Source organism: Ostrea edulis, chromosome 9, assembly GCF_947568905.1.
Source record: "Ostrea edulis chromosome 9, xbOstEdul1.1, whole genome shotgun sequence".
Taxonomy (NCBI): Eukaryota; Metazoa; Mollusca; class Bivalvia; order Ostreida; family Ostreidae; genus Ostrea; species Ostrea edulis.
In genome coordinates this window covers 16872828-16900666 of record NC_079172.1, presented here as the reverse complement: position 1 = coordinate 16900666, position 27839 = coordinate 16872828, and the positions used below count along the sequence as shown (strand labels likewise).

At 35.7% G+C, this 27839-nt stretch overlaps 3 protein-coding genes across 4 annotated transcripts in view; 2 read left to right on the top strand and 1 right to left on the bottom strand.

The window, feature by feature from the left end:
* LOC125659998 (T-complex protein 1 subunit eta-like) overlaps window positions 1-19120 on the bottom strand; it is a 29258-nt gene extending 10138 nt beyond the window's left edge. Inside the window, exons 1-3 of the mRNA XM_048891842.2 lie at window positions 19005-19120; window positions 17914-18067; window positions 3721-3827 (exon numbers count right to left, since the gene is read on the bottom strand). Of these exons, the coding sequence (XP_048747799.2) occupies window positions 3721-3827; window positions 17914-18067; window positions 19005-19010 (267 nt within the window). The 5' untranslated portion in view covers window positions 19011-19120. The remainder of the gene's footprint in view (window positions 1-3720; window positions 3828-17913; window positions 18068-19004) is intronic.
* LOC125660000 (uncharacterized) lies at window positions 12875-15496 on the top strand. The gene is made up of 6 exons (XM_056148669.1): window positions 12875-13082; window positions 13190-13396; window positions 13511-13629; window positions 13733-14449; window positions 14571-14844; window positions 14943-15496. Exons 1-4 carry the CDS (start codon window positions 12972-12974, stop codon window positions 13956-13958), a joined length of 663 nt encoding a protein of 220 aa, XP_056004644.1. The 5' UTR covers window positions 12875-12971; the 3' UTR covers window positions 13959-14449; window positions 14571-14844; window positions 14943-15496.
* Window positions 19092-27839, top strand: part of LOC125659999 (protein RFT1 homolog) — a 29339-nt gene continuing 20591 nt past the window's right edge. For both annotated transcript variants that reach the window (XM_048891843.2, XM_048891844.2), the window contains exons 1-4: window positions 19092-19714; window positions 22389-22474; window positions 24643-24759; window positions 26427-26616. In XM_048891843.2, coding sequence (XP_048747800.2) covers window positions 19652-19714; window positions 22389-22474; window positions 24643-24759; window positions 26427-26616 — 456 coding nt within the window. In that variant the 5' untranslated portion in view covers window positions 19092-19651. The remainder of the gene's footprint in view (window positions 19715-22388; window positions 22475-24642; window positions 24760-26426; window positions 26617-27839) is intronic.

Genomic DNA, 27839 nt, shown 5'->3' with positions numbered 1-27839 from the left:
AATTTTAGATGGGCACACGTGTCTTTACACTAGCGTGTCATTACATAATCTTTTGCATATAACATCTGTATATGGTATGCATGTGTACATATTGTGGTATCATGTATTTATTTTTGTGTATACTATAAATAAGCTGTCTTAAACACTTAGGGTACAAGACTGCCTGTCTGATAGACTTGGCTCAGGCACCGTCCCTTGGTACCCTCTGTGCTTGTGACAACATTTTATAATATTGTTTTACTTTACTTCCCATATAGCACACTTATTGTACAGTACATTTCCAATCAGTATTGTGATGAGAATTCAATACCTATGTCAATGTAGAAACCCTTAACGTGTATATGGTACACATGTGTAAATTGTATCATGTAGTTATAATGTTTAATTGTTAATTTGTATATGCCCCCTGAGGGCCCTTGATTGGTGAATAAATAAATATTATTATTATTTAGCACAATGGAAGAGACTGTGAAAAGGGAAAACCAATACCAACTAAAACAATGACATTGTTTTAAAATTACATGCCGAGGGTTTATATTATGGTAAAATCAGTATGAAATTAGGCGTCGCAAAGGCCACGTTATAAAATTGTCAATCATGGGAACTCTTGCACCGAAAATGTCGCCAACGAAGCTCACACCGGATGTACTTTTGTTTATCGAGTATGAAATTAAAAAGAAATCAAGTGTATATTAATAGAGAAATCAGACAAAATTTATTAAGAAGAAATATTTGTACCCCTGACAATGTACCATAGGTGTCTTTAATTTGTAGAGCTGTGAGAAATTTTTAGGGAAATGACTTTCAAGAAACTGCAAAGAAAATCCAAGAGAAACATATTTCGTCTGAACACAGGGACTCGTCACAAAATATTTGTCTTTTCAAAATTTGACATCGTCTATTCTACATTTACAAATAAATGTAAATATAGAATAGAGAGGGTCAATTCGTGACGAGCCCCTGTGGTCTGAACACGAACAAAGTGTTGAAAACTTCTTTGCTACTGATTTTATTGCAATTTAGGCCGAGTCAGTTATATATATATATATATATATATATATATATATAGATATAGAGAGAGAGAGAGAGAGAACTCTAAACACTTTGTTGAAATCTTTCGACCGTGTTACTGGTCTTCTTCAGTCGTGTTTTCGTAAAGAAGACCGGTAACATGGTCGAAATATTTCAAAAAAGTGTTTAGAGTTTTTTCTGTATTTTACTTCCAAAAAAGAGACTTTATATATATATATATATATATATATATTTATTGACGAAGCGAGTGTCGCGTTCGTACAACGGGTAATCGCAATCATGGACATACCATAGGAGATTGAAATTTTATCAATAAAGTTAATAAAATGTACTTGATTGACCAAGCCATAGCTCATGGCTTGGTCAATCAAGTACATTTTATTAACTTTATTGATAAAATTTCAAACTCCTATGGACATACAGTTAGGGGTGGACCAGTGATATAGGTTCAAAGGTACACCAGTATCGCAACATTAACAATCGACCTTTGCTGTGGTTTATTATGACGTTATAGAAGGCGCGTCTAATGCTAACGAAATGCTGAATTTCTTTAATAATGTGTTACATGTACAGGAGAGGGATGGTTTGGGGAATTTAGTTTTTGCTAGAATTCACAGAACTTGCTGTTGTTCATTCAATTAACAGTCTCTAGCGATGGTTACTTCCGAATTTCTTACCAAAATGTGGGTATGTATAACAGTAAAAGACATCAAAGCATGCCATGTGTTGAAAATAAATGTTTTCTCGAAGTAGAATATCTATTGATCTTATTACTTAATCTGACAGATTATTTTAAGCGAGATCAAATGTTCAATGTTAGAGAAAACTGAGTTCGCATAGTTCACATCAAGACCCCCCCCCCCCCCCCTACAAAACTAAATATGAAGTATGTTGAAAATAATCGATTAACAAGTAAAACAAATGAAAGTGTACATTGAAACTATGAAATGTTTATTAAAATGTATTATTATGTGGTTTTAAAGTCAGTTGTCTTTTTTCCCCACTAACGTGTAATCGATGTCGGATGACAGAAACTTACGAGTTTTTACCCCCTCTTCCCCCTAACTATTTGAATTTAGAAATTTTTCCGACATCGATCTTTTCCAACGCTTTGCAAGATTTCGAAAATATCCGTTGAGAGATTTATTTTAAAATAACGATATGGAAACTGCGAATGTGAAAGAGACAACAAAACAAAAGCATTGTTCTTAAACGGACAAAATCGCCTATAGAAACATGTACTGAAATTTCTAATCACTTAAAACTGACAAGTACATGTATGTACAGGAATTTAAGGGAGTAACCTTTCAAATTTTATTGGGATATAGAGGCAACTGCGGATCCTGCCTTTTCCCTCAGCATTTTCAATCCCGTCATTTTTTTTCATTTTCAATATTCAGCACTATTTGAATTCTGGGATATTGCTATCCTGCCTTTTCTTTACATATCGAAGCTCGCCTTTTTCACCCTGTACTCCCCCCCTCCCATACCTATTGATACTGCGATGGATTATAAGTATAACACGGTTATTCCTGTTTAAAAGATAAAATTTATAAGGTATCTGATAAAAGTTATATCTTCTAAAGTTTACGAGATATCTTGTATCTTTTATAAGACATCTTATATTTTTTTCTTTATAAGATATCCCATCACTTTTATACATGTAGATATCTAGTATATATAAGATAAACTTTACAAGACATTTCATTAATGTAATCTCAAATCTCCGTTGTCAAATCAAAACCGATATTGAATCTCAAGCTACGTACGGTGCAACTTACACTGAAATCAAATAGTGAAACTTACACTTGTAAGGCACGAGACAATATAATGCCAAATACTTGGGACCGCCTACCTATAATTTAACCGACCTATCAAAAGCGCTCTTTAAAATCACTCGGGGACTTTCCAATGAACTATCTGGAGCACGTCATGTACTTGCCGATATGTCTCGTTCACACTTACTGTAAATCCACAGTAAACTGGTTCCCTGTTAATTGGTGCAACCGAAGCGACCAGAATCGTAACTTGAAAGGGTACCAGTTTGAATTAACCGGAAGTGAGTATTGTCAACTCGTACATAAAATTTCACGGTTTTTAGGTAGTAAAGACGCGATATTTTAAGAAATATTTCACCGATTAACTTGAAAATGAACAGGGTTCGTCTTTTTACAATGCCACATATGTATGCGAAGGCTGAGAATCGTTAGTGCAAAGGTTCTCTTTAAATCTTGCCCACAAGCTGTAATGGACACACACAAACACACGCACAGTAGCAATGCTATATCCCCTCTACAACTAGTTGCTCGAGGGGATAATAAATGGTACCATTCTCAATGCCAAATACTATTGATTTTCCCTAATTTAGAGGCTAAACGATGCCCAGTTAAAACTTCGCTTTGTATGAAATGTTATATGAGGTTACTAATGTCTTTACTTCCTCTTAAATAGAAGAGGTCAATAAAATAGCACTCATTAGTAAAATTAAACAATGAATATTTGTTTTCAATTCTTAAAAAAATATGGCTTATTCAGAGTTGATTTTAAAGTAAATGCCATGTGTTGATATGAACGAAAATTCCCAATTTGACACAATTTCCCCTAATAAATGGGCACGAGTAGCATTCCCAGTTACAATGTTGAACACTGTAATTGGTGTAACAAGTTCATCACTCAACAAAATTTTACCTCTGCATCTTGAGACTTTGCAATGTCTACCAGTGTTTTAGCTGCAGGATGAACAATGTCCAAGTTCTTCAAAATTGTGGCTCCATCATTTGAGATTATGGATTTTCCTACAATAGTTATTACAACCTTGAATGCAAAGAAATACGTTAAACATGTGATAACAGAGATTTTTTTAGGGTCTGAAGAGGACTGAAATTCGGCCCCATTCCCAATGCTGAAAAGCAGACGTTTTCCCCAAAATGATGGATGCTTTGATGAGAATATGCCACGAGGGGCCATCCAACCTCAGTGCCACTCTGTTGCAAAAAAATTTGTGACAGTTTTTTCTATGCCAAAGACTGGAAATTAAAGCTTGTTTAAGCCAGCCACATTGATAATATAATATCAAATGGTTAACTTTTTGCTTGTTTATCTTATTTATTTGTATTAAACAAATTTCCCAATTTCAATCAGACATCGCTATTTTTTCCAAACTTGAAGGCCCTCGACCCTGGATTCAATGGGTAAAAAAAAATCCCTGGATGATAATTAAAGAAAGCAGAGGTGAGCAAGCTCACATACCCCATGCTCCAACATTGCTTGACAATGCCTCACATAATGAATGGTAATGATATGCATTACTGCAAGAACAGGACAGAGGGACTCAAAATTCTAAGCTCATTAATGGTTTAACTCCCAGTAAAATTATTCAGTGCTCCAAGTCACATCTGCTATCAGGTCGCAAAATGGTGACCTAAAAATATTTCTGGTCACCATTTTCAAATTCTAGTCGCCATGTTCAAAATTTCTACTCGCCATAGTTTAAGATTTTGTAAATATAAGACTTACAAGGTTTTTTTTTAAAAATATGAATATCTTTCAAGTAAAAAATCAACACCAATGTATAAATTTTGTTTGATTTATTTTTAAACTGAATAGAAATGTACTGTGAAACATGCTGGATGCTAACAAGTCAAGTTTTTACTCTGGCAAAAGTTGTATTGCATTGGGCCATCCTGTATATTTTACAGTACACTTCTGGGGAAGAAAACCCAGCATTCCACACAAGGATTTGCTTGAAAGTTATAAATCTATAAATGAACCTTCACTGCTTATCATGTTATGCGAATAAGAGCTCCTAGTTTTGTTGGATCTTTTGCTGAACAATTAGTACCAGCATCAACAAGAGGCCCAGGGGCCTTATAGGTCACCTGAATATCATGTAACAACCTTCCAATGTTTGAATTAGGTTTGTGTTTAAATATAAGAATTTTACTTTTGGATGGAAGAAACATTGAATAGCTATGTGGTCAGCCCCGCCTTTGCACCAGAACCCCCTGACCCAGGGGCCATAAATTTCAGTTTTGAAAGAAGCATCCTTGATCATCATTATCATACTATTAGTTTGTCTACTTAATACCCAGCAGCAGCGGAGAAGATTTTCAAAGAAATAAAATGCATTTTCACTATATGATCAATAGGGCCCCACCCTAATACCAGAACCCCTGACCCAGGGGCCATAAATTTCACAATTTTGAAAGAGGCATCCTTGCTCATCATAATCATGCTATTGGTTTGTCTACTTAATACCCAAGGACAGAGAAGAAGATTTTCAAAGAAATAATGCATTTTCACTATATGACTTATAGAGCCCCACCCTAGCACCAGAACCCCTGATCCAGGGGCCATGAATTTCACAATTTTTAACAAGAGGTACTGTGAGCAATGCTCACTAAGAATACCCCCCCGCTTACCCCAATCTCCCAAAGGGTGTTGGTAATAGGTATAAACTACCTCTTTTCTGAGTGTTGCTACTTCGATGTCCAGTGCGCATGACCTTTGACCTTTTGACCCCAAAGTCGATAGGGAACATCTTCATCCCATGGGTAGTCCATATGTATGATATGGTGACTGTAGGTGGAAAGGATAACGCTTTAGAGCCCGGAAACCATATTGCTACTTCAATGTCCAGTGCGCTTGACCTTTGACCTTTTGACCCCAAAATCGATAGGCAACATCTTCATCCCATGGGTAGTCCATATGTTTGATATGGTGACTGTAGGTGGAAAGGATAACGCTTTAGAGCCCAGAAACCATATTGCTACTTCAATGTCCAGTGCGCTTGACCTTTGACCTTTTGACCCTAAAATCGATAGGGAACATCTTCATCCTATGGGTAGTCCATATGTATGATATGGTGACTGTAGCAGGGGTCGAAATTAACTTTTTCTACCACAGGCTAATTTTAGCCTGTGGGTAAAAAATCCACAGGCTAAAATGAAAACCTACAAGCTAAAATGAAAATAATGAAGCAGTGCTCTTTTTATATATATATTTTTTTCAATCAATGATTTTCCCCATCACAGAGTTCCCGAAACGCGCCGGTCCATCGGGCATCCCCGATAAATTTTGAATGGGGCCGGCAAAATCCAAATTTTATCGGTCAAAATGTCCGGCAGATTTTATGGACTATTTTGAAATTTAAAAACATCTGAACAACTAGTTCTAATTGTAACGGGGACCGTTACAGATGTTCCCCAAACCTCCCCCAATTAAAAAGTTATGTCCTTGTGAATCTATAGGAAAAAATCATTTTATTTTAGCCTTTAATTACATGTAGTACGTTCAATATGGTCATTTCAGTACCAAGCAATGAAAGAAAGCGTTGCACGTGCATACACGCGCACGCGTGTATGATTCCGAATTTTTGTTGATGTCGTTCAACAGGCATTTGTATCATATACCCACAGTATGAATTTCATAACGTTTCCACCAAATATAAGGAAGTTATAGCGATTTTAAAATCGCCCAATCAGAAATCAGCACACGTGCATGCACGTGCTGAGCAGTAATTCTAACCACAGCAATTTGTAAGGAGTACCAAGATACATCTAAACCCCTAATATCAATAGAATTTGATGAAAAACAAAAACATTATCGTCCTTTAAAAATTGAACATTTAAAAAACGTTGCACGCGCATGCGCGTTGGCATTTTTTGTTACACCAACATATAGATACACATATTGTCTACATATGCTGTGAATATCATCTCATTCGCTTCATAAATAAGAGTTACAAACGTTTTAGCATTATCCAATCAAAATGAAGCGCACGTGCATGCGCGTGCAAATTGGTAATTTTGACCATGTAAATCAGTTAAGGGTCTCAATATCTACCTATGATATGAATTTCAAGCCATTTCAATGAACAACAAAAAAGTTAGACTGATTCCAAAGTTAGCGTACAAATTTTGTAATGCGCGTGCTGGCAAAATAACTATTATTTTTCATATGTACAAATGATATACTATCATCCTATTTAGGTTTTATATCGCTTCCTTCAATATTCTGATTTTCCATTTTTTGTACCAAAATTGCAATGCACGTGCGCGCGCGTGCATGCACGTGCAAACAAAATGACTATCACTATGCACATCTACAAACGCTATACTATCATCCTGGAAAGTTTCATATCGATCCCTTTTGTAGTTTCTGAGAACACTACCGGACAAAAAAGTACCGGAGAAAAAGAATAATAATAATAATAATAACTAGATGCGATCTCGTTGCGAGCAACGAGTGGGTCTTCCGTCCAATTTTAGATGTGATGAGATAAGAATTTGACTGAGATTTTCATTCATAAATAATGATACAAATATATTGTCTAAACGTACAATTTAGCTTCAGTAATGTTTTATAAATATTAATCATTTAAGTGTTATAAATTAAAAACTCTCTGCCCCTCTCGGCCACTAATTAAAGAGGTCAGCCTTTTTTCGAGAAAAAAGTTAATAATGTTATTTACTGCGATACAAATTCGACTGATCAGGCGAGTCATGTCGCGCGGAGGCCTATTTTTTTTTTATATATCATTCTAGATATATCTCGCAAAACTGCACAAATTTTGCTCTACATGTCCTATCAAAATTTTCTTGAGAAAAAAGTTATTGATTGCGATATTTATCAGATTGTTAAGGCGAGTCATAAGGCCAGTGGGCCTTTTTCTTGATGTCTCATTAAAAGTTTCTTTACTAAAATGTTATAGATTGCAACAATAACCCAACTGTTCAGGTGAGCCATGAGACCCGCAGGCCTATTTCTTAACATTGTTAGTTAACACTTGCGAAACTGAACAACTTTTGTTCTACATGTCTTGTCAAAAGTTTGTCGAGAAAAAAGTTATTAATGTTATTAATTGTGATACAAATTCCACTGTTCAGGCGAGCCATGACGCACGGAGGCCTTTTTTTATATCATTAGATAGAACTTGCAAAACTGAACAACTTTTATTCTACATGTTTTATCAAAGTTTCGTGAGGAAAAAGTTAATCATTGTAACAGAAATTCAATGGTTCAGGCGAGCCATGAGGCCCATTGGCCCATTTCTGGATACGGCACGAAAGACCTCAATAAACTGTACAACTTTTGTTATATATCTCTAAACAAAATATTTACGAGTATAAAGTTATGCGACATTTATCAGACTGTTAAGGCGAGTCATAAGGCCCGTGGGCCTTTTTCTTGATATCGTTTGAAAGATCTTGCAAAACTGAACAACTTTTGTTCCACATGTCTTATCAAAAGATTCTCGAGAAAAAAGTTAGTAATTGTGACACTAACTAACTGTTCAGGCGAGCCATGAGGTCCGTTGGCCTTTTTCATGATGTTGTTCGAAAGATCTTGCAAAACTGAACAACTTTTGTTCTAGATGTCTTATTAAAATTTTTTTGACAAAAATGTTATAGATTGCAACAATAACCCAACTGTTCAGGTGAGCCATGAGACCCGCAGGCCTATTTCTTAACATCGTTAGTTAACGCTTGCGAAACTGAACAACTTTTGTTCTACACGTCTTGTCAAAAGTTTCTCGAGAAAAAAGTTATCAATGTTATTAATTGCGATACAAATTCGACTGTTCAGGCGAGCCATGACGCCCGGAAGCCTTTTTTAAGATATCATTAAATAGATCTTGCAAAACTGAACAACTTTTATTCTACATGTTTTATCAAAGTTTGGTGAGGAAAAAGTTAATCATTGTAACAGAAATTCAATGGTTCAGGCGAGCCATGAGGCCCATGGGCCCATTTCTTGATACGGCACGAAAGATCTCAATAAACTGTACAACTTTTGTTATATATGTCTAAACAAAATATTTACCAGTATAAAGTTATGCGACATTTATCACTGTTAAGGCGAGTCATAAGGCCCGTGGGCCTTTTTCTTGATATCGTTTGAAAGATCTTGCAAAACTGAACAACTTTTGTTCTACATGTCTTATTAAAAGATTCTCGAGAAAAAAGTTAGTAATTGTGACACTAATCAAACTGTTCAGGCGAGCCATGAGGACCGTTGGCCTTTTTCATGATGTTGTTCGAAAGATCTTGCAAAACTGAACAACTTTTGTTCTAGATGTCTTATTAAAAGTTTCTTGACAAAAATGTTATAGATTGCAACAATAACCCAACTGTTCAGGTGAGCCATGACACCCGCAGGCCTATTTCTTAACATTGTTAGTTAACGCTTGCGAAACTGAACAACTTTTGTTCTACATGTCTTGTCAAAAGTTTCTCGAGAAAAAAGTTATCAATGTTATTAATTGCGATACAAATTCGACTGTTCAGGCGAGCCATGACGCCCGGAAGCCTTTTTTAAGATATCATTAAATAGATCTTGCAAAACTGAACAACTTTTATTCTACATGTCTTACCAAAAGTTTCGTGAGAAAAAAATTAATCATTGTAACAGAAATTCAATGGTTCAGGCGAGCCATGAGGCCCATGGGCCTATTTCTTGATATGACACGAAAGATCTCGATAAACTGTACAACTTTTGTTATATATGTCTAAACAAAATATTTACGAGTAAAAAGTTATGATTTAAAACGTGGAAAAAAATTGGACACTTTTTAAAACTCCATTTTCGACCCCTACTGAGCTTCCATACTAGACACTTCCGGAAATTTTGAAAACCCAGGTGCACAACTACAACATGTCGTCTAACATCACTGAAAATTTCAGCACTCTAGCTTTTATCGTTTTTGTCTGGACAAAATGGTCATCTGAAAATCGATAAAAGGGGGATAACTTCCAACCGGAAGCGATTTTTCAAAAATTGAAACGGCGGTACAAACTTCAAATCGCAACGCATCAATCCTGAAAATTTGAAGCAAATCGATCCAGCCATCTCCGAGAAATCTTCTGCACAAAAATCGGTAAGGAGAAAAAAAAAGAATAATAATAATAATAATAAGAAAAGTGAAAAATCAACAATAGAATAATAGAAGGGTCTTCCACTGAAGACGGAAGACCCTAATAATAACTAGTACTTATTGTAACGGGGACCGTTACAGATGTTCCCCAAACATTCCCCCATTTAGTAAGTGGTGACATTTATTTCAGTACAAGTTGTTTTGACCATTGCAAACTGTGTAGCATGTAAATAAATAACTATCTTATAACGTTCAGTCCATTTCATACTAGTTCAATTCAGTTATAAAGATTTGAGAGTTTTGTGCACGTGCACGTACGTGCATGCACGTGCATGTAAATAATTCGACCATCTCGATACATCAGAAGTCTTACTATATGAGTACAAGAGAAGTTTCACAGCTGTTCAATGAAAAACGAGAAATTAACGGCAACTCAAAACTACAAAGACCGAAATGAATGCACGTGCATACACGTGCGCGTGAGTACCACACAGCAATTTTGTTGATGCTATTCAATAGACATTTGAACAATATACTTACTATATGAATTTGGTATCGATTGCTTCACTCATAAGAAAGTTATTGGGATTTCAAAATCGTCCAATCAGAATTAAGTGCACGTGCATACGCGTGCAGGGAAGCTATTTTGAGACTATTAATAAATTGAGAGGCCCGAAACATACCTGCAACCTAATTTTCAAACCTATTCATTGCAATCTCAAAATGTTATAGACCAATAATTAAATTTAGACGTCAAAAATTACAATGCACGCGCATTCACGCGCACGCAATTTTGATAATGGAAAATTTGTTGACACCATTTCACAGACATTCATATCATAGATCCTCAGGGTAAATTTGAATTCATTTCCGTTTTTAATTCAATAGTTATGACCATTTTAGTACCCGAAAAATGAAAGAAAAGATATGCACGTGCATACACGGGCACGTGAGTATGACTCAGCATCCACGTTGATGTCATTCAATAGACATTTGATAGATATACTTACAATATGAATTTCATATTGTTTCCATCATTTATAAGAAAGTTATGGCGATTTGAAAATCGTCCAATCAGAATTAAGCACACGTGCATGCACGTGCCGGATAGTTATTATGACTGTTGTCTTTTGTTAAGAATATCAAGATACATATACAATACAAGTTTGAAAAGATTTTGACAAAAAACAAAAAAGTTATGGTCATTGAAAGAATTGAATATTCAAATGTCAATGCACGTGCGTGCGCATGCGCGTTTTCAATTTTTTTAACATAGATTTGTAGATATTTATAATCTTTACTTATCCTGTAAATATCATCAAATTGTCTTAATTTACATGAAAGTTATAAATGGTTTTGTATTATCCAATCAAATTGAAGCACACGTGCATAATTGAAATTTTGACGATGTGAAACGGTTAAAGGTCTCAAGTTATAGCTGCAATATAAATATCAAACGATTTCATTGAAAAATAAAAAAGTTAGACGCATTCCAAAGTTTGTAAACAAAAAATCCAATGCACGTGCATGCACATGCATGCATTTTCAGACAAAATGACGTTCGTTCCGCACATCTACAAAGAGTATTCTATCATCTTAAAAAGGTTTCGTCTTGATCCCTTCAGTAGTTTCTGAGAACACTCGTGGACAAAAAAGTGTGACAAGAATAAAGAAAGAATAATAATAATAATAATAATAAGAAACAGAGTAAAACCAATATGTTCCCAAACTTTGTTTGGGGAACATAATAAGAAACAGAGTAAAAACAATATGTTCCCAAACTTTGTTTGGGGAACATAAATATAACTAAATGTAATAATCATTTTATTAGTTACAAAAAATAACTATTAATTAAAAGTGGAGGGAAAAGCCAAACAAACGTGTAGTTTTATTTTTTTAATCCGTATAAATTCGCGGGTTCTTTTTTTTTTTTTTTACACACGTACGACAATTTCCTATTGGAGTTGACCAACATTGGGCATGTGGCCGATAAAGTGGAATTCGGGTGCCACAGGTACTAAAAGAAAAGAAGAAGACGGTCAGAAAGACAATGATGGGGATAAAGGAAGTAAGAGGGAAAGAAAATTCCACAAGAAATGGCTAGATGATTGGAAATGGCTGGTCTATGATGGATATATGATGTTTTGTAAAGTTTGCATCTCTTACGAGGAATCGGGGAAAGGTCGGTCAAAATATCCAATAAATTTTGTGAAAGGTTCAAATAACTTTAGAACTAGCGCTTTATTAGATCATGAGAAGTCGACTTTTCACAAAGATGCAACGGATTTTGAGACCACGAAAACGAATCCAAAGGAGGCACCAGCTAGAAGATCTTTGTTAGCTCTCAAAGAGCACAAGCGGAAAACTTTGGAACTTTACTTTAGAAACATCCATGGTATTGTTAAAAGTAAGAGACCGATTAGTGATTTTCTGTGGCTTAACAAGTTGGACATTGCTAAGGGTATCCTTGACAGTGGCGAGACGTACAATAACTGTAAAGCAGTTACTTGTTTTATGGAGAACATTGCAGAAGTCGAACGAGAGGGTATTTTAGAGTCAGTTAAAAATGCAAAGTTTTTCAGCCTCACAATGGATGGATCTACGGATGAAGCTTCAATAGAGCAGGAGACACTTTTTGTGAGATACTGTGTTCAAGGTGACGTTTGTACAAAATTTCTTACAATTGGAGAGCCAGCCTCAACTTCTTCTGCTGACTTGTACACTTTTGTTACCACTAATCTGAAGAAGCGTGAATTGAATAAGGGCATCTCATTGATTGGTTTTGGATGTGATGGTGCAGCAAATATGGTAAATATTTTAATTTTCAGCTGACACAAAACTTTTGAGCAACATTCAATAGCAAGCTGTGAAAAAAAGTATAGAAACATAAGTTCTTTCTCAATAAGATTGAACAATTTTAAATTTGAATTACAATTATGGAACTTCATTTTAACAATTTTAGATGGGCAAAAAAGGAGGCCTGGTGACACTGCTGCAAAAGGATTTTCCAGAACTGTTGGCCTGTCATTGTTTGGCTCATAGACTAGAACTTTCTTTTCGTGACATGGTCAAGGGAGATAAAAAGTATGAGCGTCTGTCTACCCTACTCCTTGGTATATTCTACTTTTACAAAAGGAGCCCAAAGCAACGCAGTAATCTCAGACACACCTTTAAGGTAATTTGTTTTTACACTTTTTAAATATCTAAGTCCTGTAATAACTTAAGAGTACTGTGAATTGAATTGTATACTGAAAACTAAAATATTAATTAATATTTCTAAAGGTGATGAATGTAAAGGGCACACTTCCCCACAGAGTATCAGGCAGTCGCTGGATGCCACACATGCAAAGAGCATTAAAGTCGCTCTTTTCAAGTTTTCCTGGATATGTCTCTCATCTGCAGAATGAGTCGCATACCAATCCCAAAGCAGAGGGTCTGGTGAAAATCATGTGCAACTTCCAAGTTATTGTTTATGCCACAGTGTTACTGGTACATGTATACCTAAATTTAAAGTAGTATTTCAGATAATTTGTTTACTGTCTACATTAGTATAGTAACAATTTGAAAATGAAATATGCAGTAAATTTGTTTTGTTGCTTGTAGGATGTCTTGAATCCACTGGTCAGACTATCCCTCTTTCTACAGTCCAGGGATGTGACACTAGCTGATGTCCATTTGATGGTACAATCCACTCTCAGCCATTTAAAATCTCTGGATCAGAAGTAAGATTTTTAATGTTGTAAGCAACATTATTTATGTGAAAAGAGAAAAATGAAAAGTGAATTGTCTCGAAAACTGTTTATTATATATGTAAATTAATTTTAGGAAGAGTGAGACTCTTTTAAACTTGGAAGAAACCAAGGAAGTTGCAGGCATGCCATTAACATCTGCAGGGCCCTTTGACAGTGATTCTTTAATTAAGAAAATGGTTACTGGCATGACAAAGGCAATAAGTATTAGATTTGCAGATCTTGGAGATGAAGTGAAATTTACAGAAATTGCCAACTTTAGAAACTGGCCGATGGAGGAATTGAAAGGTAATAATGATTAAATACTGTATTATAATAGCAAATGAGGTTACAAAATGATTTATGATATGTGGATTGTCTGTAAACAAACATCTAATGTGAACATTTCAGAAAATACCAGATATGTAAGTTTTTATCATAGAAATAGAAATAATATATGGTTGAGGTGTAGTTGTATTGGGACTTTGCCTATGTATTCATGCATGCCCATGCTTCGGCTTTTTACCTGTATCTCACTCCGACACTAGCTACTAGCCTGTAACAAACCCACCCTGGCTCTTACACTAACTACTAGCCTGTAACAAACACACTCCAGCACAATCCAGTGTAACATATTCATATTGACCTCATACAATAAACACAACAAATATATCTGTTAAATCATTTTAGACTATGGATGTAATCATGTTGATGCTGTCACCAATCGATTTAAGGACACTTTAACTCAGCAAGGCGTGCATGTAGATGATTTGCAGGACCAGTGGTCCTTGCTTAAAACTCTTGTGCAAAAAAAGTATGTATTACACAATACCTATATTACAACACAAGTAACAACATTTATATTTTAAACTTTGTATATAACAATGCCAAAAGTTTATTATTTCTGTGGAAATTGCTTTCTGTCTGGTTTTAAGATATGGAAATAAGCTGAACACTGTTAAGTGGACACATGTTTGGAATTGCTTTTCTGACATGGGCATCCAGGACATTCTAACTGTTATGGACTTACTGCGTACACTCCCTGCCACTTCTGTTGTCAATGAGGCCTCCTTCAACCAGAAGAAAATGACCAAGACAAACAGGAGACAGCGTTTGAGTAACAAGCACCTTGATGATTGCATGGTTATTCAGCTGGAGTCGACTGATATTTTGAACTTTGATCCAACAGAAGCAATTAATAAATGGATGGTAATTATAACATGTATTGTAATAGTTTAATTTTTGTTTTATTCGGTAGTTTGGATTTTAATCACGTATATATATATGATAATGAACATATTCTGTAGACATCAAGTAAGCAGCCAAGAAGATTGACCTACGCTAGATCTACTTGCAACAAGAACAGCGAACAACAAGACGAAGACATTATGATTCAGGAAGTGACACAGGATGAGGAACCTAGGAATACAACAGTTGCTGAATCGGACCCTGAGACTGCAGATGACTGTGACTACGAGACGGACTATGACTCTGACAACGAACAGACAGAAGACTTTAATGACAGAGCAATTGAACAAACTGTGCAGGAAATGGAAATAGAAATAAATTATTAGTTCGATCTATGTTAATTTTATCTCTTTTTATTTAAATCAACAATGTCCGGTAAATTTCACAATTGTCCGGTAAATTTTGAATATTTACCGGACAATTGTCCTACAGATTTTTTACTAGTTTCGGGAACTCTGCCATCATTACTGAGCCTAGTGGGTCAACAGGCAGCGTTTGGACAAGACACTAAGTTACGCAAGTCATACGGTGCAATGTCTAGGTCTCTTGATTATCGCACCTCTAACAGTCTAATCCACGACTTGTTTACCGCAGGTCTAGATCCAGTCTTCCAATTTCATGTCACATCAGGGTTGTCACTAGTGATTTTTTAAAGCGAATACAGGACTCATGGTTTTATAAGCAGTACGATCACGAGTCCTATGACTTTTTTGATAATTGTCTACGCGGTGAGAAATGCACCCGTGTCGTTACTACAACCCGACCTCAATATGACAATAAATTTAGATAGGACATTCTCATGATTCTGATAAAAATAACTACCGGAAGACTTAATTGGTAAAACATAGACTCTGTAATTTTTTGTAGATAAATGAATAACAAAAACATCATACTTGGAATTATTCAATTTAATCACCCTTATAGGTGAACAGGACTCGCGGCACATGTCGATATGCGATGTCCGACCTCTAAAGCATTTGTTTGACTCCGAGTTTCTTAAAAAATCATAAAAGAAAAATCCGGATAAAAACGGTTATTGAAATCGGTCGTTCATATAAGCGTTTGTATGATTTAGAGTGCAAGTTTGAGAAAAGCGAATAGCGCATCACCGTATAAAACGGATACGATACGATCATAGCTTGTAAATCACCACTCGCCAAGATTTTCGAATGTCCATTATTTTTACTCGCTATTTTTCAAATGTACTCGCATTTTGCGAGTATTTCTCGCTAATTTCGAGCCCTGCTGTAGGTGGAAAGGATAACACTTTAGAGCCCGGAAACCATATTGCTACTTCGATGTCCAGTGTGCTTGACCTTTGACCTTTTGACCCCAAAATCGATAGGGAACATCTTCATCCCATGGGTAGTCCATATATATGATATGGTGACGGTAGGTGGAAAGGATAATGCTTTAGAGCCCGGAAACCATTGCGTCTACAGACGGACGGACAACTCGATTCCAGTATACCCCACCACAACTTGTTGCGGGGGGTATAAAGAGGCATCCTTGCTCATCATTACCATGCTATTAGTTTGTCTACTTAATACCCAGAGACAGAGAAGATTTTCAAAGAATTTCTACATTTTCACTATATGACCAATAGAGCCCGACCCTAACACAAGAACTCCTGCCCCAGGGGCCATGAATTTCACAATTTTGGTAGAGGGCTCAATGCTCATTATAATTATGCCCACAGTTTGGCTTCTTGATGTCCAGGAGTAAAGAAGAAGATTTTTTAAAATTACACTCATTTTGATGGTTTTTGCCATTTTCACTATATGACCAATAGAGCCCCACCCTAACACAAGAACCCCTGCTCCAGGGGCCATGAATTTCACAATTTTGGTAGAGGGCTCAATGCTCATTATAATTATGCCCACAGTTTGGCTTCTTGATGTCCAGGAGTAAAGAAGATTTTTTAAAATTACACTCATTTTGATGGTTTTTGCCCCACCCCTCAGGCCCCAGGGGGGCAGGGACCACGAATTTCACAATTTTTGTTCCCCTTCACCCACAGATGCTATATGCCAAAATTGGTTGAAATTGGTTCAGGGGTTTCAGAGAAGAAGCTAAAATGTTCAAATGTTAACGCACGACGAAGGACAAAAACAGATAGCAATAGGTCACCTGAATGAATTCAGGTGACCCAATAAGAACACTACATCGCGAGTTTGATTGTCTTTGAAAATTAACAGCAACAGTTGCCCCGCTCGACTTACTGCTAATAATGCAGTCACGGACAACGACATGTCTCTTACTGTTACCGTGAATAGTCACATTTCCACATTTGAAAGATGTACACTCAGTCGTGGCGAAATCGGACAATGGATGTCCAGAAATGGTGGACATTGCTGGCTAATTGACCTCACAAATTCTGCAAAACATTTTGCCATCACGAAAATTCCCTCCGCCATTTAGGACTGAGGTTCTTCCTTTACTTTTGAATTTCTCTTTAAACACTGCTACACCATCTTTTGATGCAGAACTTCCCCGTGTGATTCTTGAATTTCGTTGTTACATGTACTAGGCTGAGGCTTGTATTTTTTTACTATTGATAAATCCAAAGTGCTCTAAAATTCGTTTTCCCACCATCTTGATTGTTTTGACCGAGACTGAATAATATTTATTCAGACTTCCGATCCCAATTCTAAAATTTTACTGGTTGCCCAAATTTTCTTCACTCGCGAAAATGCAACTTAATTATAATCTCGTCTCAAAATTGATTTTCTGGTCGCAAATGCGACCTTTTGGTCGCAAATGCGACCGTTTTACTCGCAACTTGGAGCACTGTTATTGAATCAGAATTTTCTGAGAATATGCACATCTACACAGTGTGTCCTTTTAATAACTACATAGTTTCACGAAATTCTGTTGAGCGGTCTCGTCGGAGTTGTGCTGACAAGAAAGGGATTGACAGACGGGTCAAAAACTTTATACCCTTCGCAACGAAGTTGCACAGGGTATAATAAATTACGCTCTTTACTGTGGGATTAAACACCAACTTCTAATAAAATACTTCATACTGACCTTGGTCATTGATGATGAGTTTGTCCATGCCCCTGGGGCCTAGAGTGGTTCTTACTGCATCAGCTACACACTGACAGGCATTGATGTTGCTGATAATCTGGGGGACTCCTTGTGAGGAGTCAGTCCCCTCCTTAAGCAAAATAATCTGTGGTTGCTGAAACCAGAGACAAAACAGAAAACCTAATTTCACATATTCAAAATTCAACAACTTGAAAATAGATAAAAATTAGGATGCTTGCATCAGATTTTTGGCTTGACATTAACAGCATTGTATCTGCATATATCGATAAGTTGGGGAAAGTATCATCACTGCAAGCACAATACGAATCTCAAGTTTTAAATGTTAGAGGGTAAAATAATTTTCATCATCTGTATACATCTTCTGTTCATTAATTTCAAATCCACTGCTCATTATTTCGAATCCATAGACGCCTTCCCATCCCTAAATCATGTAAATCTTATTCATTTTACTTAATTTGATTATCCAACAGTTAGTTGGGGAACAAGTAAGGGAATACTTTATTCTGTACACCTAATTTATTTATTCATAATTAATCAGATGGTTACTATCCTGTGTAAATGTGTTGCTTATTATGAAAGTGGGAAATGCATAAAATCAATTTTAAGGTGGGATTTAATGCAAGTCCACAAAACGTCAGAAACGAATGGTACTGCCCTTCCTATAAATTTGTGATATCCTTAATTTACAATAAATTTCCTACTAGATCCTAAATTTATAACTAATTTCCATGTGGCTGGTTTTTTTTTTCTTCTTTTCTTACATATGCCACTTTATGCAAAATTTAGCAAATGTATATTCAGGCTATGCAACAAATGAAGGAGAATGTTTGATAAACTGGTAATAACGACCGTTTCCACACGACAGTAGAACCTTCTAGAAGAACATACACTTGCACATTCCAAACAAGACCCAACAAAAAAACAAACTTTATCATCGTCAACACTGTATCTATCGTAAGCGTCCTCTTTTTCAACTCATTCAATTTAAATATCTAATATAAAATCTGCGACAAACTTAATGATATATCAGGATGGGGATTGATTGAAAATCACATCCACGATTCACTTACCATCATGTTCGTAGCGACCAAAACACACAAGAGAGCTCTAAATTGTAAGGGGCATAACTGTTGCTGACCTTTATATGTAATATTTAACTGGAATAATTTATAAAATACATAAATGATTTTTTTTTTTAAATAATAAACTCACACTATATCACAGATATATATTTATATAAAAAAGGAAATATTGGGATTGAAATTTATTAATTTGAATTAGCTCGAATGGGTCAGGTCGATGCATGATGATCGGGTTCGCGTAACATTACAGATAGTTTGTTTCACTTTCGGTTTACCAACCACGTAAGATAGTATATAATGATAGACAGATAGTAATCATAGTAGTGTATAGTGTAACCGTGACGGGATTCATTGTAGTTTGATGATGAATTTTCGGTAGTTAAAAAATTTCCGTCTGTCGGTGTATTACACGTGATATTTTCTACATCTATTTGTATAATTTCATCACTGGCGAGCTACGATTAGTAACGATAAGCTTTAGTTTGGGCCTAGTTTCTGTACCAGCCGCACCGTACCCTGGAGCATAGAGAACATATACTGATATGTACAGTAATTGTTTATTTGCATTCACTCCACTTGAAGAACTGCAGTACTGCAAAAAGAAAAAGAAAATTTGTGGAACTACATTGTGAATTATGGAGGGACGGGACCTATTGGCTGGGGCAGCAAGAGCTGCGACCTATAACATGGCTCTGCAGGTGAGGCATGTCTGAATTATACATTGGGAGGGTTTTTTCCCCCCACATTTGGAACTTAATACGACCTATGCTATTCAAAATTCAAATGTTTTATTCATTTGATATTTCAAAGGATTTTTGCATAAAAACACATAACGGAGAGAAATATCATATATTTGCTGTGTTAATAGATTGAAATAAACTGCTAGATATATGGGTGTAAACTGTCAGATGAAAGGCGAAGATAACAAACAGTGACAGGGATTTTTTTTAGGGTCTGTAGAGGGCCGAAATTTGGCCCCATTCCCAATGCTGAAAAGCAGATGTTTTTCCCAAAATGATGCCCCCCCCCCCCCCCCAAAAAAAATCCCAAATGATGGGTGCTTTGAGGAGAATATGCCATGAGGGGCCATCCTACCTCAGTGCCACTCTGTTGCAAAAAAAATTGTGACAGCAGGGTTTGACATTTACTTTTTTGAGCACTAGACCAGTCGGGCTACTTCAAATCATTTTTACTAGACCTGACTTTATATCCACTAGCCCTGACCAACTCTCCAGAAAAAACCCCTGATAGTTTCTCCATGTTTAAATACTTCAACGTTAAGTTTGAACCAAAACGTATTTAATTGTCTCAAAAATATCTTAAGTCTCATCATTCAATTTGATTTTCAAACACGTTTTGTGTTTCTTTAAATTTTACCCAGCACGGATATTCTTTAATCTATTTAGTATAAAATGACATCATCCGGCTTTTTATTTCATTTACATTTCATAAGCCCGGCTTTGTTTCTTCTTAACCTTTTCTTTTTTCTCTTGGGACGTCTTTCCTTGAGGACGAGAAGTCGTATTAAAATATAGAGACATTCCCGCACATATGTCAACACCGATAAATAGTCGTTTACGACGTAATTTATTAACTTGATAAACACTTTATTATAGTCAATTCAAATAAACTGTTTAAAATTAACATCGAGTAGATGTCGTAAAACATCACTACCGACCGCGACTTATTTATTAGAACTAAAAATAGAGATTATTCCATCACACGGTTCAAGATTGCTTGCAAATTCTTTACAGTTATTTTCTTTATAGTTAAGAATAAAATATCTTACTGTTTAAAGTAAAGTTTTTTGTTTATTTTTAACATGACCAGTCGGACTAGTAAATAGACATTTTACCCGACCGGACCTATCATTTAGTAGACTCGGTCAGTCGGACGTGCCTTAGTGTCAAACCCTGGACAGTTTTTTTCTCTGCCAAAGAAATTATTAAAGCTTGTTTAAGCCAGCCACATTGATAATAAAATATCAAATGGTTAACTTTTTGCTTGTTTTTCTCATTTATTTTTTTGAAACAAATTTCCCAATTTTAATCAAATATCGCTATTTTTTAAAACTTGAAGGCCCTGGCCCCTGGATTCAAGGGTTAAAAAAATCTCTGAGTGATCAATCTCATAACTCCTATAAGCAATACATAATAGAGTCGGGCAAACACAGACCACTGGATATAACAGTGGTGGGATCAGGTGCCTAAGAGGAGTAAGCATCCTCTGTCGACCGGTCACCCCTGCTGTGAGCCCTACATCTTGATCAGGTAAACAGAGTTATCCATAGTCAAAATCAATCGGTATGAAACAAGTTAGACAACATTTGAACCAAAGATAGGTTGTATTGGCAAAGTAGATTGTTATAACGTCCATAGAATTTGCAAAATGCTGAGTTTAAATGAGACTGTTGAAACCCTTGCACAATCAACTTGTTTGTCAGTAGCCTGTGTCGATTTAAAAACTGATCATATGCAGAACAAGCTCTTGCGTATCGAATCAGTTGAGGTTGATTGATTGTATATTGGTTGATATCCTAGTCGAGAATTTTTCACTCATATGGAGACGACGCCATTTCCGGCGAAGGTTTGCAAAATTTAGGCCTATGCTTGGCACTTACGACCTTTGAGCAGGGAGGAATCTTTATTGTGCCACACCTGCTGTGACACGGGGCCTCAGTTTTTACGGTCTCATCCGAAGGACCGCCCCCATTTAGTCGCCTTTTACGACAAGCAAGGGGTACTGATATGAAATCGACATATTCTAACCCGGATTCCCGAAATAATGACATCTTGCACATATGTTGCCAATAAAGTTTAGAGCATAAATTATTGTTGATATGAAATGTATGGATTACCATTATGTGGTTAAAATCAATTAAAAAAATGAATTATGTGTTTTCAATATTTAAAGATTTGTGTATGAATTTAGTGTATTTCTAATTGCCTCCATTTTAGATTCTCTTCTGATAGTGATGGTTGAATCAATGATTTCACAATCTGAGTTTTCTGTATGCAATTTTTAGAATTGTTTCATATAATGGCTTCATGAACAATGCACTTTAAAACTTGCATTATTTTTACCTCTTAGGAAAAATTCCATCCACAAGCTAATAGTAAATGCCATTCTAAATTTGAAATTTTCACAGTTGGGTAAAAGTAATAAATGAAAAAAAAAGCAACATTTAAAGAAAAAAGAGTTTGCTGACATACATTATCACTCATACATTTCCCTTGACAACAATACATTTAAGGCTTAATGAGAAATTAGTTTAGTGTCAGTGCATGTTTTTTTTTATTTGGACCTAGGTTACCTATACTGTTTAGTGATGGACAAGAATTTAATAGTTTGGATCTCTTGTGTCCATTTCAGCTATGCATTCGGGTCATGACATTTCTACTTAATGGAGTGGTACTTAGATACATCTCTAGAGAAATGCTGGGAGTAGTCAATGTCAGGTAATTGAGAGAGAGTTAGAGCTGATAAAACTGTAAAAGGTGGACAATATTTAACCATTCGACCTGCATTGTAAAGATGGAAGTGTACTACCATTCGACCTGCATTGTAAAGATGGAAGTGTACTATGAGGAGAAAAATTCTGTCCTTACAGCTATGTCTCAGAATGTGAAAGCTTCAGATACAAGGTATTTAAGATTAGTGGGAACAAGTCTTTACAATGACATTGTAGCGCTAGGACTTAAAAAAAATCTCACTCAGAAGTAAGGAATTTGGTTTGTAAATCATCATGCCATGAACCAATCAGAGAAGGTTAACCTCCTCACCAGGTTTATTACAGAGATAAATTGACCAAATGCTATCTGTTGAGAAATCTTGACCCTCCAGACAGTGCTTGTCTTCATGCAATCAGTATGATCAGTGGGTGGTTTTAAAATTCTAAACTTCTTTAGCTTACCTGAGCTGTATGCTCAAATGAGTTTTTCTTCTCACCTGTTGTCCGACATCTGGTCCATCCATTCGTCGGTCTTTAGCTTTTACTTCTTCTCCAGAACCACAGGACTATTTAATTTCACCGTCATCAAAAGCGAGTTTTGTTGACTCGCCTAGATGGTCGAGCAGTCTAGCGCGCTGCATGGTTACATGCTGCTAGGAGATTTGGTTTTGCAAGTTCAACCCTGGGTGGGAATGGAAGTGGCCGTATCCAAATGAAATAAAGTGAAATTTCCTGTGCTTTATATTGAATATTTCTTCACTTGGGGCAGTTATGTTTATTTAAGAATTCATTGCTATATCTGTGCTTTATATGTATCCTATACTTGTATGGTACATCATTATATTTATATATCATATGTATATGATAAAGCATATTTAATTCTTTTTACCAGCCCTTTAACCAGTGTTAAATGTAGTGGTATATTGTATGTCAAAAACTTGCCAGCCAAGCATTCCCTTTTGTTTAAAAAACAACTCATGGTTTTTGGAAGGGTGAGAACTGGTGGGGCGGGGCAGTGAGTAAATCTCTATATGTATTAGGAATATAAGGATGCTTTCGTATCCGTGAGGCTTATATATATTAGCCAGGCTTTATTTCATTTAGGTGTTCTGACTAGACTGTGGAATGAATTATATGTCATTATAATCATTAAATCATCCCAATGTCAAATTTTATAAAAAAACCCATAAAGATGATAACTGAAAACAATTTCTTTACACTACAATGATGAAGGGGGTGGGGGGGGGGGGTGCTGGTTAACTTAGTGTTGCAGTAATATCTGTTTCAAAATTTTTTAAACATATCTTTTTGAGGGCTTAATTTCATGTAATATAATGATTGAAATACCTAATTCGTCATGCAGTTATCATTGGGGGGTTGGGGTTTGGGGTTGAAAACTTAAAGCAATGTTATAAAGTGTATATGCAGATTTCAATTGAATTCCTTGCTATAAGAGATTATGAGTAATCAGATTTTTCATGATCTCTGTAATTATCTCTTCATGTATTGATATCTGTTTGATATATTACATTCACTTTGCTAATCATTGAAAATTTTCATTCTAAATATATATACATGTACCTGTATATGAGGATCAGCTGGTATATGCAGTATGTGTTAGTAAGCCTGTATGCATGGAATCTAGCATGTGTATAATCTACTTGGAAAAAATGAAAGGCATGTTTCTTGTCAAAATTTGACCTTCAGTAGAGAGTTGAAGGATTCTATCAATTATAAGATAAACAGGGACTGATTCAACATCTGACCAATACTTTCTGTCATTAAACCTTGCTAAATTGATATAGATGGTATCAATTTCTGTTAAAAGGGTTCTGTGGTATTATTTGTATACTGGCTTAGTGAGTGCACCTTTATACAGGTGTGTGGTACATTGAAATGAGAACCATTATTGCAGCTAGGCTCAAATATTTTCAACTATATTTACCAGAAATGTATAGTCTATCTTTTATCATATGATTATATGAAAACAAAACTTATCCAATACAAGATTTGCATTTATATTTATTTTTATATACCGAAACTACATGTAATATCATACATGCATGTTTATAAGAATTTAATGAGAAACTATATTAAAATTCTACTGAACCTCAGTATAAGTTATTTGGAGTACATTGTTCTCATACGATATTGATATATTTCATTTTGTAACAGATTGACACTGCTGTATACCACAACACTATTCATAGCAACAGAATCGTTTGACCAAGCCTGTCTTAGTAAGATTGACCGCAAGGACTGGCGGCAGGTTGTTAACCAGATGTGGTTAACGTAAGTATATGATTATATATTAAAAAAACTTTGTTTGGAAGTGATTCTTAGAGTTGATTCAAAAGGCAATTAAAATTTTCATGCAACAAGAGATCCATATGTGCCATATATAACATTCACCTGATTGAGTCACTTTGGTTCAACTTGTCTTTAGAAGATTTTTAGCTCACCTGATTGAGTCACCTTGGTCCTGCTAGTCTTTACAAGATTTTTAGCTCACCTGATTGAGTCACCTTGGTCCTGCTAGTCTTTACAAGATTTTTAGCTCACCTGAGTTAAAGTGAACTTTTCTGATTACCTGTCATTATCCAGTGTCTGTCCGCCCATTTGTTTGTCTGTAAACTTGAAACATTTTTTACGTCTTCTCCAGAACTACAGGGGCAATTTCAACCTGACGTGCCACATAGCATACTTGCATGGGTAAAAGGATTCAAAGAGGAGATAATTCATAATTCGTGTAATATAGTGACATCGTTCAGAAAGATGGTCCCACAGTGAAGGATTGAAGTTTTACATGGGGATGGATAGAATAAAAATCTCCTTCTCAAGAAGAACAGGGTTATGATTCTTAGTAATAAAGGTAGAACAGATAATCAAGTTTGTATAAATCATGGCTAAGGGGGTAGGGTGGGGTCACAATGACTAATGGTACCTTAAGAGGCAGCAGTGTTGGTTTTGCGGTTTTCCACCACACTTAACAATTTTTCAGTTATCTGGTGTTGCCCATGCAGTTTCTATTGGTGGAAGAGAGAACCCAGATACAATGTAACTGGGAAGAGACCACCGACCTTCCGAAAGTAAACTGGGAAACTTTCTCTCTTACCGGCGTGAGCGAGATTTGAACTCGCGCCGACCAGAGGTGAGAGGCCGTGTGATATTGAGCGTGATACTCTAACCACTCGGCCACGGAGGCCCATTGTGTTGATTGATCTTTCACAAATATAGAGTAACTGAAATGTCGTTACATACCAGTATATATAGGAAATTGATTCACAGAATCATAAAGATTTTTATGTCCTGCCATGAAAATGTCATCCCCTTCTGTCTTTCTGACCATTCATTCTTTTTTGCTTTTTGCCACATGCCTGCAAATGTATGGTCATGCAGAAGGAGAATTTAAGTTACATTTTGATTTAAGTTTAAGTGTCAGAATCCAAATAACCCAGTTTTGGCATTAATTTCATCCATTGGACTTTGAAAACTTCAGCATGGGGGAAGATGTATTGATTCAGAAGTGAATTTTACTGAAGATATGTAGTTTTATCATAAAAGATAGATTAATAAGCTTTGATTTCTTTTCGTGACTTTTATTGGAATTTCAACTCAGGGGGTTAAACTTCAAATGGATTAAGTTTTTGTATTTAGGTGATTTATCTATTCATTCATTGATATTGATACATACTTGTAATTGTTAATATTCACCCCCCCCCCCCACCACCACCACCAATTCAAGCAGACCCTAAGACATTTGATAATTTTCTACAATTTGCGGCTGCTGGTGGCGATATCAATGATTATGTCATTTTCTATTCATCAATCTTATAGGGAAAAAAAACCTTGGAGATTAAATAAAATCTTTTTTACACAAACATGTGTTATTTAGTGTAACATGGTGATATTTTAACTCAGATAAGATGAAATACTTCATTTATTGACCTCTTTTACAGCTTTCCTATGAGTATTTTGGTATGTGGTTTGTTTGGGTGTATTTGGATGTTTGTCTTGGAGAGACCAGATTCGGAGAGCATTCCATACTACGGTGTTGGAGTAGTGTGTTTTTGTTTGAACACGGTCATCACGACACTAGCCAGGCCCCACTTCATTGTAGGCCAATGTCACCTGTTTAGCAGACTCAGGGTAATCTATTTATATGTACACTTTAAGTATTGTAAAATCCCACTAGAAGATGAAGGCCTGTATGCCTCAAGTCTCTAGATATATTTACCCGATCTCACAACAGATTCACAGAGGGAATGTGTGATAACTTGCACAGTACTTGTGGTATTTAAATGTATGAAACAGGAGAGTTAAAAACTGCCTGTCAGAAGATACTCACATGTACAGTGTGTGCTAGCTGCTAATCAAAGTCACCTGATAGTATTACTAAGTTTTACATGTGTACTCCTAATCAAAGTCACCTGATAGTATTACTAAGTTTTACCTGTGTACTGATAATCAAAGTTACCTGATAGTATTACTAGGTTTTACCTGTGGACTAATAATCAAAGTTACCTGATAGTATTACTAAGTTTTACCTGTGTACGATAATCAAAGTCACCTGATAGTATTACTAAGTTTTACCTGTGTACTGATAATCAAAGTGACCTGATAGTATTACTAAGTTTTACCTGTGTACTCCTAATCAAAGTTACCTGATAGTATTGATTACCTACTCAGTTTCACAACTTAAATTGTACTTTAGCTAAGATTTATACTTTAAAAAAGCCTACATCATTTTACATTTAATGTTTCATAGTACATAAGTATTATTGGTGTATATCATGGAAGACCTAGTATTTTTCTGCATAAAATTAATGTATTTACATTTTGCAGATGAAAGATAATCAATAGAAAGTTTTTAACGCATTCTGAATGTAATTAATTGTCTTTGGTTTTTTAAAATTATTTTGTACAAACGTTATTTTACATGCATATAAGGACCATAATTCATTGAATGTACACACTAGTTATATTTGAGATACATACAGTCACGTACTTCAGCGTCTATAAACAAACTATCAACAATGTATATTATTTTAAAATTAACCTCCCTCCTCTTCTGAATTCTTATTTAGACTGCTACTTCATGTGTTTCGTTGGTCATTTTCTACAATATGTTTGTAGATGATTGTTGTTACATTCTGAGGTTATGTTCCTATAGCAGTTCCTATTAATTTCTGGGTCAAAATTCAAGGTCATAAACATTGACAACATATAAAACAAGAGGCCCATGGGCCACATCGCTCACCTGAGTCACCTTGGTCCATATCAGAAGATTTTCCATATCTATTTGCATGTAAAACCGTAGTCCCTATTATGGCCCCAAACCTACCCCTGGAGGCCATGGTTTTTGCAAACTT